Source organism: Eucyclogobius newberryi, unplaced genomic scaffold (assembly GCF_026437365.1).
Source record: "Eucyclogobius newberryi isolate DKJ021-1_F unplaced genomic scaffold, fEucNew1.0.hap1 SCAF_18, whole genome shotgun sequence".
In the NCBI taxonomy this organism is placed as follows: Eukaryota; Metazoa; Chordata; class Actinopteri; order Gobiiformes; family Gobiidae; genus Eucyclogobius; species Eucyclogobius newberryi.
In genome coordinates this window covers 30,638,126-30,652,651 of record NW_027315812.1, presented here as the reverse complement: position 1 = coordinate 30,652,651, position 14,526 = coordinate 30,638,126, and the positions used below count along the sequence as shown (strand labels likewise).

The 14,526-nt window shown below is 45.3% G+C and overlaps 1 protein-coding gene across 1 annotated transcript; it reads left to right on the top strand.

The window, feature by feature from the left end:
• The first annotated feature begins 418 nt into the window (after nt 1-418).
• LOC140364349 (CBY1-interacting BAR domain-containing protein 2-like) lies at nt 419-12,223 on the top strand. Its single transcript, XM_072450445.1, has 9 exons — nt 419-485; nt 3,098-3,332; nt 4,657-4,725; nt 4,809-4,910; nt 7,232-7,237; nt 7,315-7,419; nt 10,928-11,041; nt 11,844-11,984; nt 12,071-12,223. Exons 1-9 carry the CDS (start codon nt 466-468, stop codon nt 12,221-12,223), a joined length of 945 nt encoding a protein of 314 aa, XP_072306546.1. The 5' UTR covers nt 419-465.
• The last annotated feature ends 2,303 nt before the right edge of the window (nt 12,224-14,526 follow it).

Genomic DNA, 14,526 nt, shown 5'->3' with positions numbered 1-14,526 from the left:
TAGATACCGTTTGGAGACATCATTTGTTTTAAACCTTTGAATTTTATAACTAAAAGTAAATCCTTTGCAACTAAAAGCAAATGATTCACAGATTTTACTTAGAAAATACAAACTGGTCAAACGCTGGCTGCTTTTCCTTCTGGTATTTATACATTTAGAATTGCACCATCTGCACATTTACATCGTTCAGTTCAGTGCCACATTTACACACAAACCCTCATATTAAGGCCGGCAGCAAGGACTCATATTTAGGTCAAATGATATGACAATAAATAATGATTATAAAGAAGCTCTTTAACTCCTTCTAAGTGGAACACGGAGTTATGGCGCCCCCATGTGGCTCTGAACTGCTGCACACCTGCTCTGGAGAGGCTGTGTTGTCCCTGTCTCCATGGAAACAGCCTGTGTCACCTGTGTTACCTGGAGCAGGTGAAGAGCACAAACAACACACAGAGGACTTTAGCCATGACTGGGCTCTTCTCCAGGTAAAACATTTCACTTTTGTGTGTTAATATATATAAAATACTGCACTGTTAACTTTGACCAAAGAAAATGTGTACTTTGGTTTTAGTCAAGATTTTCCCAAATAATTATTTTCACGTTTTAGTCGAGGAAAATGTTATTCCAATTCAACAAAATCGAAAATAGTTTGATTCAAGCAGAAAACCTTTGATAGTTTTTATTTGAATACAATAGTTTGTATGTCTTTATTTCATGTTGTATGTCATTATTCCATGTTGGATGTCATTACTTCATGTTGTATGTCATTACTTCATGTTGTATGTCATTACTTCATGTTGTATGTCATTACTTCATGTTGTATGTCATTACTTCATGTTGTATGTCATTACTTCATGTTGGATGTCATTACTTCATGTTGTATGTCATTACTTCATGTTGGATGTCATTACTTCATGTTGTATGTCATTACTTCATGTTGTATGTCATTACTTCATGTTGTATGTCATTACTTCATGTTGTATGTCATTACTTCATGTTGTATGTCATTACTTCATGTTGTATGTCATTACTTCATGTTGTATGTCATTACTTCATGTTGGATGTCATTACTTCATGTTGTATGTCATTACTTCATGTTGGATGTCATTACTTCATGTTGTATGTCATTACTTCATGTTGTATGTCATTACTTCATGTTGTATGTCATTACTTCATGTTGTATGTCATTACTTCATGTTGTATGTCATTACTTCATGTTGGATGTCATTACTTCATGTTGTATGTCATTACTTCATGTTGGATGTCATTACTTCATGTTGTATGTCATTACTTCATGTTGGATGTCATTACTTCATGTTGTATGTCATTACTTCATGTTGGATGTCATTACTTCATGTTGTATGTCATTACTTCATGTTGGATGTCATTACTTCATGTTGTATGTCATTACTTCATGTTGGATGTCATTACTTCATGTTGTATGTCATTACTTCATGTTGGATGTCATTACTTCATGTTGTATGTCATTACTTCATGTTGTATGTCATTACTTCATGCTGTATGTCATTACTTCATGAGACAGACATGTTCTTTGGACATGAAGTTCATGCTCTACTTTGAGGCTGTGGAACTTGGGTCTCATCTCCACCCGTTCCTTGCATTCATGCATGTTTAGTTTGTATTATTACACAGGGACAATGGCTGAGAAGAGGAGACTTTACTGCAGCTTTTACACTCGGCTTTTTGTGTAATCAGACAGAGGCGGTTCACATTATCATTCATTGGCCTGAGCATACATCATTCTACATAAATATCATCATCATCTGCCATGTCTAGAGTGAGGATGTTCCCAAAATGTTTTATAGCAACTTTTCTGTCAACATGAGGATAGTGCTCAAGTTGCCATACTTCCCCGAGCATAGTTGCTCCTAGGGCAGCGGAGCTGAAACGATAGGTTTATATTTCTGTTCCTAACTAGTCTGACCATAAGCCATTTCAAAGAGGAACGTTTTAAGCCTGGACTTAAATGAAGAGACTGTGTCAGCATATTTAACATGGACAGGAGCTGATTCCACAACACAGGAGCTTGGGAGCTAAACGCTCTACCTCCTACTGCGCTTTTAGAGACTCTTGGGACCACCAGAAGGCCAGCATTCTGAGAGCGAAGAGCTCTGTTTGGATGATATGGTTCTATAGCATCTTTGAGGTAGGATGGGGCCATGTCATTTATGGCTTTGTAGGTCAGGAGTAGGATTTTAAATTTGATTCTAAACTCGACAGCAGGAGTTACAGTCTAATCTAGTCGTTACAAATGCGTGGATGAGTTTTTTCAGGCAGGATTCTTCTGATTTTGGCTCTTGTTGCGCAAATGGAAATAGTCTGTTTTACAGGCTTGATTTATATGAGCTTTAAATGAGAGCTCGGGGACAAATAAGACCCTGAGGTTGCTTACAGTAGAACTGGAGGCTACACTGACATTGTCCAGTGTGACTATCTGCTCAGATAAAATGTCTCGTAGATGTTTAGGACCAGCACAATGACTTTTTTCAGGGTTAAGAAGCAGATAATTAAGTCTCATTCAGGTTTTTATCTCCTTCACACAAGCACTAAGTCTGTCTAGTTGATCGCTCTGATCAGGTTTTATTGATAAATACTGCTCTGCAGAGTGTCATCTGCAGAGCAGTGGAAGTTAATGCCATGTGACCTGATGTTTCCTAATGGCAGAATTTGTATAAAGAATAGTTCAATAGACTTGGTCAAAATAGTCTTTACTGAAACAACTGGGGTGTTTTAGTTTCAGTGTAAAAACAATGTCAAATAAAAAATGTTGTGCGTAGTTAGCTCCTCCCTGTGTCTTCACTCTTAAAACTTGTGTCCAGTTGACAGAAATCAATTTTCTTTTGTTACGTGAACGACAGAGGGGTTACAAGCACAAATATACTGTATTGTAGTTAAAACATTTGACAGGATATTTGGGGTTAACCCTAACCCATGCGACCCCCTCCTCTTTGTCCCCTCCTCTGCGCCCCCCTGCCTCCCCCTCGTCTGTGTCCCCCTCGTCTGTGTCCCCCTCGTCTGTGTCCCCCTCGTCTGTGTCCCCCTCCTCCTCCCCTGTCTCTCGGGCTGGGCTGTCCAGGGACGTGCAGGTGAGGAGCATGGAGCAGAGCGTGTCCCAGACGGAGAAGCTCCTGGGGCAGCTGTGCTTGGTGCTGGCAGCCTACACAAGGAAGACGGCCGGCCTGAGGGACAAGGGGGACCAGCTGGTGGGACAGCTCCTGGACCTGTCTCGCTCTGAAGACCCCGAGCTCCAGCTGGGACTCAAGAACCTGGCGGACGACCTGGCCATGGTGCAGGACTACAGGCAGGCACAGGTCAGGCTGGCTTCACTACACCAGTTGTTTCCAAATATGAATCGCTTTTCCAATGTCCACTTCTAATTATAATGACACAAATATTTAGACAGCACTCAAATGCTCAAAAACATGCTTTACACCTGTGTAAAAACAGACATGACGAAAAAGTTATTCAAAGGTAGACTATTACCGCTAAAGGTAGGCAATATATTGAATAATATTGTGAAAGTTGTTGAAGTCCAATTTTAAAGGGCCCATATCATGCAAAATAGACTTTTCAGAGCTTTTAACCTTTTACAGTGCTATTGGTACCTCATATTATGTGCCCAAAGGAGTTGTTGTTTTTTCGATTGAGTCCTACAGTCTTTAGCTAGAGAACAGTCTCTATCCTTCTCCTCGGATGAGCAGACGAACGGGGTCTACTCACCAGGATGAGTCAGCCTGGTGAGTTCCGCAGCACGCTTCCCTGTTTCAGCACATCCTCCAGGAAGTACTCTGCACCTGTAAAACGAAACGGGAAAAATAGCATAATATAGGATCTTTAATATTGAGTAAATCAGTAAAAAATTATAGCTGATTGCCTGAGCTGTATCAGCGGGATCGGTCTTGGTCGCCGCCATTTTGGGGCCAGTAACTTCCGTTTTGGTCGCCGCCATATTGGAATTCTGACTTCTGTGAGCCAGCTGGGGTCTAACCTAATGCCAACCGCTTTCTGATCGCACCATTTGTCCACCGGATTTGTTTGTCCGCAATTCTGTTGGAGTAAGATCTTTTATATCTCGACTCCCCACTGACCTCTGTCCTTGTACCTCGTCATGATTTGCTTCCAACTCCTCCAGTGACCATCACTTTTACTTCAATAACATGCAAGATGGCTTCTAAATTCAGTTTAGGGACTTAGTCCATCGATTGCCCAGCATATCTCCAGGTCACAATCCTGACTCTTTTTTTTGTGTTAAGGATTTTATGGCCCGTATGCTTTATTGGACTGCACAACTCAGTGAGAAATGGGGGTGAGAGAGAGGGGAGGACATGCAGTAAATTGTCTGACCCGGGATTCAAAATAAATATCTCTACTACGTTAGTCATAAACTCAGTGATTGTTTGCCAGAATTTAGTCTCCTAAAAGGGGAGGTTCTTAATCTGGGCGGACCACCTGAGACAGAGCCCCATCTTGAGTCTCTCCATCCAGCCACCCATGTCATCATCAGTACATTTCTTCATTGCATTCTTTTTCGTGGCGCTGTTCTTTGGTAATGAAAAACATAAATGCCCTTAACAGCCTGAGGTGAGTTCACATGACACAGATATGCTGGCAGTGGCCTGACAATGGTTTGCACAGGTGGAGAGGATGGAGAGCAGAGTGGTGGCCCCGCTCAAAGCCTATGGAGACATTGTCAAGAGTAAGAGAGTAAGTATCAGGCTGACAGTTGAGCACCAGAAAGTGCACGTCTTTTGTGTTGCTCATGTACATCTGTTTCCTGTGTCCCTCAGACAGAACTGAAAAAGTTCAATGCAGATCGAACCAGAGAGCTGAAGGAGATCCAGAAGCTGGAGAAAATCAGACTGAAGAACCCTGTAGACCGTCAGAGTATTGTATCCTGAGCAAACAACCATTTTGTACCCTCTTAGTCCTGCATGAATTAGTTGTATTAGTCATTCACTCCACTGTCTCTTTGGGGCAGACCTCCAAGACAATTACTGTATTAAAAGTCACACTTATCAAGACAGATAGATTCTAAAGATCATTAGATACCGCTCAATACTCAATAATCTGGAGGAGCTCATGCAATCTGGAAGGAGATATAGAATTCAATTATGTAAAAGCAACAGGTAAAACATGTTTATTCCTCAGTCTATTACATTTATTAACATGGACTGATTGTTGGTCAAGCATGAATGACTTGGAACAGAAAAAGGGGCACACGCTCTAATATTTGGTAGAACCTTTAGCTTTAATTATAGCACGCATTCACTGTGGCTTAGGTTCAGTTAGATTTATTTCCATCCAGTCGTGCATCATTTTTCACCAGTTGATCTTGTATTGACGATGAGAGAGTGACCACTGCACAAAGCTTTCTCCAGCTCGTTTCAAACACTCACTGGGGTTCAGATCTGTTGTAGATTATTTTCTGCTTCTCCTTAGATGTTTTGTCTGCCCAATGGCAATTATCTTGTCACGAGTATGGTTAGGACCCAAGAGCAGCACAGGCAGATGGAATATGACTTGGTAACGACCTTTATTTACAACAGTAGATTTTAACAGTTTAGACAAAGTCCAGAGATCTTTTAACTGGCAGGCAGGTCCAGTGGAAGGTAGTTTAGCCACAGAGCCAAGCAGGCGTTTTACCAAGAGGGAACAGGCAAGAATCGTGGTCGAAGACAGAAGGCTGAGGTAATATCCAAGGCAAAGGCCAGGCAGGCAGGCAGGCCAGGGACAGGCGAGGTCAGCAACAGGGAATAAGTCCAGGGGAAACCGCTGGAAAGTCAGGCATGACTCAAGAACAATCTGGCACTGGCACAGAGACAGGAGCAGGGTTACATGCAGCCAGAGCTGTCACAGGTGTGGAGGGTTGGCCTGATGAGGAGGCGTGGCTGACTGGCAGAGTGAAGCAGAGACAGGAGTAGGAAGTGGCCTGATGAGGAGCCGTGGCTAACAGGTAGAGTGGAGCAGAGACAGGAGTAGGAAGTGGCCTGATGAGGAGGCGTGGCTGACTGGCAGAGTGGAGCAGAGACAGGAGTAGGAAGTGGCCTGATGAGGAGCCGTGGCTAACAGGTAGAGTGGAGCAGAGACAGGAATAGGGAGTGGCCTGATGAGGAGGCGTGGCTAACAGGTAGAGTGGAGCAGAGACAGGAATAGGGAGTGGCCTGATGAGGAGGCGTGGCTAACAGGTAGAGTGGAGCGGAGACAGGAGTAGGGAGTGGCCTGATGAGGAGGCGTGGCTAACAGGTAGAGTGGAGCAGAGACAGGAGTAGGAAGTGGCCTGATGAGGAGCCGTGGCTAACAGGTAGAGTGGAGCAGAGACAGGAGTAGGGAGTGGCCTGATGAGGAGGCGTGGCTAACAGGTAGAGTGGAGCAGAGACAGGAATAGGGAGTGGCCTGATGAGGAGGCGTGGCTAACAGGTAGAGTGGAGCGGAGACAGGAGTAGGGAGTGGCCTGATGAGGAGGCGTGGCTAACAGGTAGATTGTAGTAGAGACAGGTGTAGGGAGTGGCCTGATGAGGAGGCGTGGCTAACAGGTAGATTGTAGCAGAGACAGGTGTAGGGAGTGGCCTGATGAGGAGGCGTGGCTGACTGGCAGAGTGGAAAGACACCAGCAGACCGGAGATGAGCAGGCTGTGACAGATCTGACCCTTCTCAAACAAACTGACATAATTTCCATGACCACGGGATTCGTCTTCCCACATAGTTGTTTCATAAATGAGAATCTGCTCCCTGCATCAGTTGGGTTTAAATACTATGGAGTAGCTGAAAGATCATCACCTGCAGGAGTTCTCCAGTAGGAGGAGAAGACCTGCTGCATTTGTTTAATTGGATCCAAGTGGCAATGTTTTTTTTGGACAGACAGTTTATACTGTATGTTCTCTATGTTTTATTTTATATTTAACATGTCTGGTTTATGTTAATGCCACTGACTCCTGCTCCAAGCCAAATCGCTCTATTCAGGTTACAAGTGCACTGAAAATCTGATTATTAAGATTTCCTATAGATAAATATTAAAATTATATTAAAACATCAAAATCATGTGAATTATTTTCTGATTATGGTCCCTCTGATTACTCACATCAGATTTTGCAGTTTACATTGTCATTTGAATATACTTAATCCTCAAAAATCAGATGATGAGTGTGGAAACAGCCATTGTTACCATGTAAATTACCACATTGTGTTCACTTTCCTTGACCAGAATGTTCAGTCTCAGGTAGGTGCATTAAATGTAATCCTGCAGAGTGACAGCAGGGGGCAGCAGACTGTGAGTGTGACAGTGTGTGTGTGCAGGCAGAGGTGAGTGCTCAGAAAGCCTCACACAATGCACAGAGGAGCACCAGGCTCATGGAGGAGGCCATCCTGGACTTCCAGAAGAACAAGCTGGAGGACATCAAGGTGACTTAAGTCTTGTTTCATTCAGAAGCAGTAAACACAGAACCTCTAAGAACTTCTAAGAACATCGTACCCAAACATATTTACATTATTACAAGTGAACTGAAATATGGCACGATGACTTTACAAACAGGATGGACTTTTGCAGCGTTGCATTTTCTTTTTCGTTTTTTTTTATAGATTTTGTGCCCTTAGGCTTTATTGACAGGAAAGTAGTGTGAAATAATAATAGGCACTCTGGCTTGTAGGTCTCCGGAGGTCATCGACGGGTTTCGGCAGGCCAAGCGAGCCGCGGCTCGTGCTGTCGCAGAGGCAAAAACCCAGGCCTGGGAGGAGTTCGGGGAGGCCATGGAGGAGGACTATCGGTCGGCACCAAAGAAATTCTGGCAAACCGTCCGGCGCCTCAGGAGGGGGAAGCAGTGTCTCACCAACACTGTTTACGGTGCGGGTGGAGGCCTGCTGACCTCGACTGGGGATGTCGTCGGACGGTGGAAGGAATACTTTGAGGATCTCCTTAATCCCTCAGTCACGTCTTCCGAAGAGGAAGTAGAGACCGGGGACTCGGAGGCTGGCTCATCCATCACCCAAGCTGAAGTCACTGAGGTTGTTCGCAAACTCCTCGGTGGCAGGGCTCCGGGGGTGGATGAGATCCGCCCTGAGTACCTAAAGTATCTGGATGTTGTGGGACTGTCTTGGTTGACACGTCTCTGCAACATCGCGTGGCGTTAGGGGACCGTGCCTCTGGACTGGCAGACCGGGGTGGTGGTCCCTCTGTTCAAGAAGGGGGACCGGAGGGTGTGTTCCAACTACAGAGGGATCATACTCCTCAGCCTCCCAGGTAAGGTCTATTCCAAGGTACTGGAGAGGAGAATCCGACCGATAGTCGAACCTCGGATTCAGGAGGAGCAGAGTGGTTTTCGTCCCGGTCGTGGAACACTGGACCAGCTCTATACCCTCCATCGGGTGCTCGAGGGTTCATGGGAGTTTGCCCAACCAGTCCACTTGTGCTTTGTGGATCTGGAGAAGGCTTTCGACCGTGTCCCTCGGGGTGTCCTTTGGGGGGTGCTCCGGGAGTACGGGGTCCGGGGCCCTTTGCTCAGGGCTGTCCGGTCCCTGTATGACTGGAGCAGGAGCTGTGTTCGCATTGCCAGCAGTAAGTCAGACCTGTTCCCAGTGCATGTTGGACTCCGCCAGGGCTGCCCTTTGTCACCTGTTCTGTTCATAATTTTTATGGACAGAATTTCTAGGCGCAGTCGGGGGTCGGAGGTTGTCCGGTTTGGGGACCACAGGATCTCATCTCTGCTGTTTGCAGACGATGTTGTCCTGATGGCTCCATCAAACCCGGACCTGCAACATGCACTGGGACGGTTTGCAGCCGAGTGTGAAGCGGCTGGGATGAGAATCAGCACCTCCAAATCCGAGGCCATGGTTCTCAACCGGAAAAAGGTGGCTTGCCCTCTCCAGGTGGGTGGGGTGTCCTTGCCCCAAGTGTAGGAGTTCAAGTATCTCGGGGTCTTGTTCAGTGAGGGAAGGATGGAGCGTGAGATCGACAGGCGGATCGGTGCAGCGGCTGCAGTGATGCAGTCGCTGCATCGGACCGTTGTGGTGAAGAGGGAGCTGAGCCGAAAGGCAAAGCTCTCTATTTACCGGTCGTCTACGTTCTGACCTCACCTATGGTCATGAGCTTTGGGTAGTGACCGAAAGAACAAGATCGCGGATACAAGCGGTCGAAATGAGTTTCCTTCGCCGTGTGGCTGGGCGCTCCCTTAGAGATAGGGTGAGGAGCTCGGCCACACGGGGGGAGCTCGGAGTAGAGCCGCTGCTCCTCCACGTCGAGAGGAGCCAGCTGAGGTGGCTCAGGCATCTGTTCCGGATGCCTCCTGGGCGCCTCCCTCGGGAGGTGTTTCAGGCATGTCCCACCGGGAAGAGGCCCCGGGGAAGACCCAGGACACGCTGGAGAGACTATGTCTCTCGGCTGGCCTGGGAACGCCTCGGGATCCCCCCGGAGGAGTTAGAGGAAGTGTCTGGGGAGAAGGAAGTCTGGGAGTCCCTGCTCAGACTGCTGCCCCCGCGACCCGGCCCCGGATAAAGCGGCAGAAGATGGATGAATGGATGGATGGTAGTGTGAAATGGGGGATGAAAGAGAAGGGAGGACGTGCAGTAACCGAGCCCAGGACACTGCGTACAGCCCGGCATATGTGCTGTTCCTTAACCACTCGACCACTGGGCAGCACCAGCATTGCATTTTCATGGATGATTTAAGCTTGGCAGTGGTTCAAAAAACATACCACAGCTAATGTGCACTTGCTTTGTTTGTTAGTTAGTTAGTTCCTATTTCTGGAGCTGAAATGTGCTAAACCTCTCACTGCCCGCTTTAGATAGATTAAGAAAAGCCACGTTTCTACAGGAGCAGTACACTATGGGCTGGTTAGTTAGATGGGGGCTAACCACAGGGCTCTCAAGTCTCACACATTGTCCACATTAGTGATTTTTGATCTATCTTTATCCATCCATTTTCTTCCACTTTATGCGGGTCGCGGAGGCAGCAGTCTGAGCAGGGTTGGCTCAGACTTCCCTTTCCACGCACACCTCTTCTAGCTAGATACCAAGTCGTTCCCAGACCAGCTGAGAGATGTAGTTCCTCCAGCGTGTCCTGGGTCTCTTCCCTGTCCAGGAGTCATTCGGCCCTCCTCAGCTGGTTCCCCTCCAAGCTCATCCCATGTGACTGAGCAATCCCCTGGAAGACCCTGCCATTGTCAAGGCTTCGCAGTGTCTCATCCTCTCCAAGCCAAGGAAGGTGTGGACTGAACAAACCATGCAGGAGCAATGCTGCCCATGTCCAAATGTCCACCTTATACGGTTTGCACTATTTGTACGCTTTGCCTGGGCAATGTCATTATTCAATGTTTGCTCAGCCTCGCAGCACAGAGGGACATGGAGGAAGAGCCCCACAACGAAGAGAAGGTGAAGAGGGGCAAGAGTCAGACACAGGGGCCAACTGAACTGAGCTGGAACTGACTGAACTGAAGGAATGCAGCAACATGTTTTGGCTATTTCCTTTGTATTCATTGTTTATGTTTATTGATTCTATTACATTGTATACTCATTATATGTTCCCATCACTGTGAATATATCAGCCTATTACTCTGATTAGAGGACACACATGATGCAAAATGTTATGTCACATGATGCAAAACCATGTTATAAGATTGTTTCTTCATCAAAAGCAGAGCTGGAGTTAAGCTTCATTAACGCCAGTTCCATGAATCCTGTTTATGTGCTCATCTTGTGAAGCTGACATTAAAATAACCGGCCAATGACTGTGTGGAGGCGTGTGTAGCCCTCCCAGTCCTGTGGAGGCGTGGCTACTGATATCTCCCAATCAGATCCAAAGTGAACCAGTCAAAACATGACTTATTAAAAGCACCTCATGACAATTAGACAAGTGGAGGCCTTCATTTTGCACAGGGCAACTCACGGCCCTGTTTGTAACACCTGCGTGTTGTTTTAGACCATCTTCACAGACTTTGTCACGGTGGAGATGCTGTTCCACGCCAAAGCTCTGGAGATCTACACCCACGCCTTCCACAACCTGGAGGCCATGGATCTGCACAGGGACCTGGAGGTACGGCCACTGTCTGGGATTCTGGGGCCGGTTCCAACAGTCCAAGACTTCTTTATATTGATTTTGGGGTTGGTGTTTTCAAAGCCTGATTCCAGTTCATGTTAATAGACCCAGACATTGCTAAAATACAAGCTGTTAAAGCAGTTATTGATTATTCAGATATAATTTAGTTTAGTTTTAATTTGTTTCATTTGTATTTAATTCCTTATGTGTGAAGCTCTGAGCTCCTCTGTCACGTCATACCCATAAAACATCAATACAACCTGCTCTGCTTGGGACTAAAATTTTGATTTACGTAATGGAAGCAACTGGAGGCTAAATGAAACAGACCGTTATACATTGTCAATGATCATCTGACTTCAAATCTAAAAGTTAAAGGTTTTACGTCTCTATAACATATGTAAAATAAACAATGTGAATCCCCATGGTAAAAAATAAAATAGAAAAATCAATAGATAAAAAAAGTATATTTCTAGCTTCAAAATTTCCATTCATCTTCACAAAAGTATAATTTGTGGTAAAGTATGTAATATAAATGTAGATTAAATGAAAAAATAACCAAAAAACATGATTTTCCGATGCCAAACGTCATTAATCTCCCATTATATAATAATGTAAAATCTATACCAACCCTATGATCTTAGCTAGTTTGTGATATCATGGGGTTAACATTGCACATTACGTACCACTAAAGGGTTTATTCTAAAGGTGTATTATACATCATGCTTACTGTCTGACTTGCTTGAAGAAGAGTGGAGCTCTTCAGTTTCCCATTAATCCTGCTTTATCTGGGCTCTTGCAGCTGTTCGGTGGGCGTGTGCGGGCGCCTGACTTCCTGTCGTCACACGTGGACAGTCCTGTGAGTGGACGCTCTCTGCAGAGCCCCAACACCCGAGGGCCCTTCAGGGAGCACCAGTGGCCCCACACAAACCCGATACCCAGGGTGAGTGCACAGTTTGGATGATGATAGTTCATCCAGATTCCTAGACACAACGTTTGAATGAATGTGATGATTCGATGTTTGCCCAGCCTCGCAGCACTTTACGGAAACAGAGGAACATGGAGGAAGAGCCCCACAACGAGGAGGAAGAGGAAGAGGGGCAAGAGTCAGACACAGATGCCACGCCCACCAGGCGCTCTTACACGCCACAGTACGCTCAGGTGCGCAGGTGGAACAACTGAAGATCAACATACATTTGTACAAAGAATGCAGCAACATGTTTTATTTATTGTTTATGTGTATTGATTCCTACATTGCATACTCATTATATGTTCCATTACTGTGAATATATCAGCCAGACACACATGATGCAAAATGGACTTTCTTGAGCTTTTAACCATGTTATTAGATTGTTCCTTCATCAAAAGCAGAGTTGGAGTTGTGTTGAGCTTCATTCACAATAGTTTCATGAATCCTGTTTACGAGAGTTCCGATATCTTCTCTCCATATCACCAGACTTGTTTGGAGCATTTCCGCCTTAAACCACTTTCATTACAACTGTGTGTTTACATTGGGGAGTCGGGAAGTCTAGCTTTTGTTTATATCCCCATGGACTGTGGAGAGCACGCTGACACCAATCTAATGAGCCTCACCGTCCAAAGTCACGTGTGGTTTGCAATAACATCAGATGACACAGCAAAGCATGTTTAAAGGCTATTAACAGTAGAAATAATGCAGCATATGTGTCCTTTAAAAGATGGTGTAAATCTAAACTAACAACAAAGCTGGCTCTTCAATAACTACTTTAATTTGAAATATTTATGAACAGAACTGAATGTATAAAGATATAGTTATATTTAGTTATAGATTTTATACTTAGAATATTTAGTTTGTGGTGGACCTGTACCTATAAGGCTGGTTGGACTGGCCCTGGTCCCCTAGACCAGGGGTCGCTCTTGGGGTTGGCCAGGTTCATGGCAGTCTGTGTTTTCATGCTCAGGGCCTGACTCTGCATAGCATGAGCAACTGAGTGTGCAATTCACAAAAAAACATTAAGATATTCCAAACGTGTGGGCTCAGAATAGAAGTTCACTAGCAGGGACCACGCCACAATGGAGTATGAAAGAATATTTATTGATAATAACGACGATGGAGCTCGGCGATGGAGCTCGACGATGGAGCTCGACGATGGAGCTCGACGATGGAGCTCGACGATGGAGCTCGACGATGGAGATCAACAATGGAGATCAACAATGGAGATCAACAATGGAGATAGACGGTGTAGCGACGATCGAGCCGCAATCAAGCTACAATGTAGCGATGATGCAGAATAGGCCTTATAAATAGGGCTTCTGGGTAATTAGAGGTGTGGTTAGAAAGTGGGGCGTGTTTATTAGTGGAGTGTAGGTTGAGGCGTGGTCCTGAACCTCAGTTAGCGATTAACATCTCCAACTCCATTTGGCAAAACTAGAAAATGGTGTGTAGCTCCTTCTTAGCTAAAGTGGACCTGGACCCGTCAGGGTTTGCTTTAAATCTCTTGAGCGGATCAGTACAATTCACTTTCAACAGCCGAGAAACCATTGGACCATACCAATCTGCTCCAAAGAGAACCAGTGGAATCATGGCTATAGTTGACCCATGCTGCTGTCCACAGACTGTTAACCACTCTACCACTGTGGCTCTGGGAGTGTGGCGTAGGCACATCAGTAATGACAACACAGTGTTTTATAAGTTGAGGAATGTTTAATATTCCATGAACAGAAAAGTCCAGTATGAATGCACTTACAGAGAAGGCGGGGCAGCACACCACAGGAGTGCAGAGGTCAGAGGTCAGGGTGGGTTTACACTTGGCTCCTCTTTTCCTTCTCACCCTCATCCTCATATATATCCAAAATGGTATAAATAGAACTCTATATGCATGTACAGGACAATCTAACAGAACGGTAATACCAACCCAGTCCCACCAGGAGGCGCTACATGTGACCCAAGCAAACCAGAATGTGGCACTTGCGTCTAGGCAGGGCGTGGTCGGGTCAGCTCTGTGACAAAGAAACACGGCCCAAACGTTTGCTCCAAAGTTTGAACAACTGAACTTTGTGGTTAAAAAGGAAATGTTTAGTAACATGCAAGTGCAGTTTAAAAAGATACATAAAGTGTCATTCCATATTCCAAATGTGTCACCAAACCAAATATATTAAATATTTTGATTACATTGATTTATCAAATAGAAACCAGTGGAAATGTCGTTCTTTACATTGTTTCAAAAGTCGAATACAAAACATTATTACATTTGGATCCTTTGCAGTGGTATTTCACATGTTCTAACGTCAAATAACAGTTCTGGGTGAATTTTGTGTCGTTGCCCTCAGCAGCACATGGTTTATACTTCAGGAGCAGTGATTCGGATTCACGTGCGTCACTGCACCACTTGTGAGGGCGCCAGCAAAGGTCACTGCACCTACTGCTGACAGGGAGAGGTCATTTGGATGGGCCTTATGTCCTTTTCACTCACATGACATCACAACATGCTGGAGTCCCTATAGGT

Coding starts and splice junctions, on each gene's coding strand:
- LOC140364349 (XM_072450445.1), top strand. CDS start 466: ATGACTGGGCTCTTCTCCAG. Junction 4,726..4,808: donor ACATTGTCAAGAGTAAGAGA/GTAAGTATCAGG, acceptor TGTGTCCCTCAG/ACAGAACTGAAAAAGTTCAA. Junction 7,420..10,927: donor ACAAGCTGGAGGACATCAAG/GTGACTTAAGTC, acceptor GTGTTGTTTTAG/ACCATCTTCACAGACTTTGT.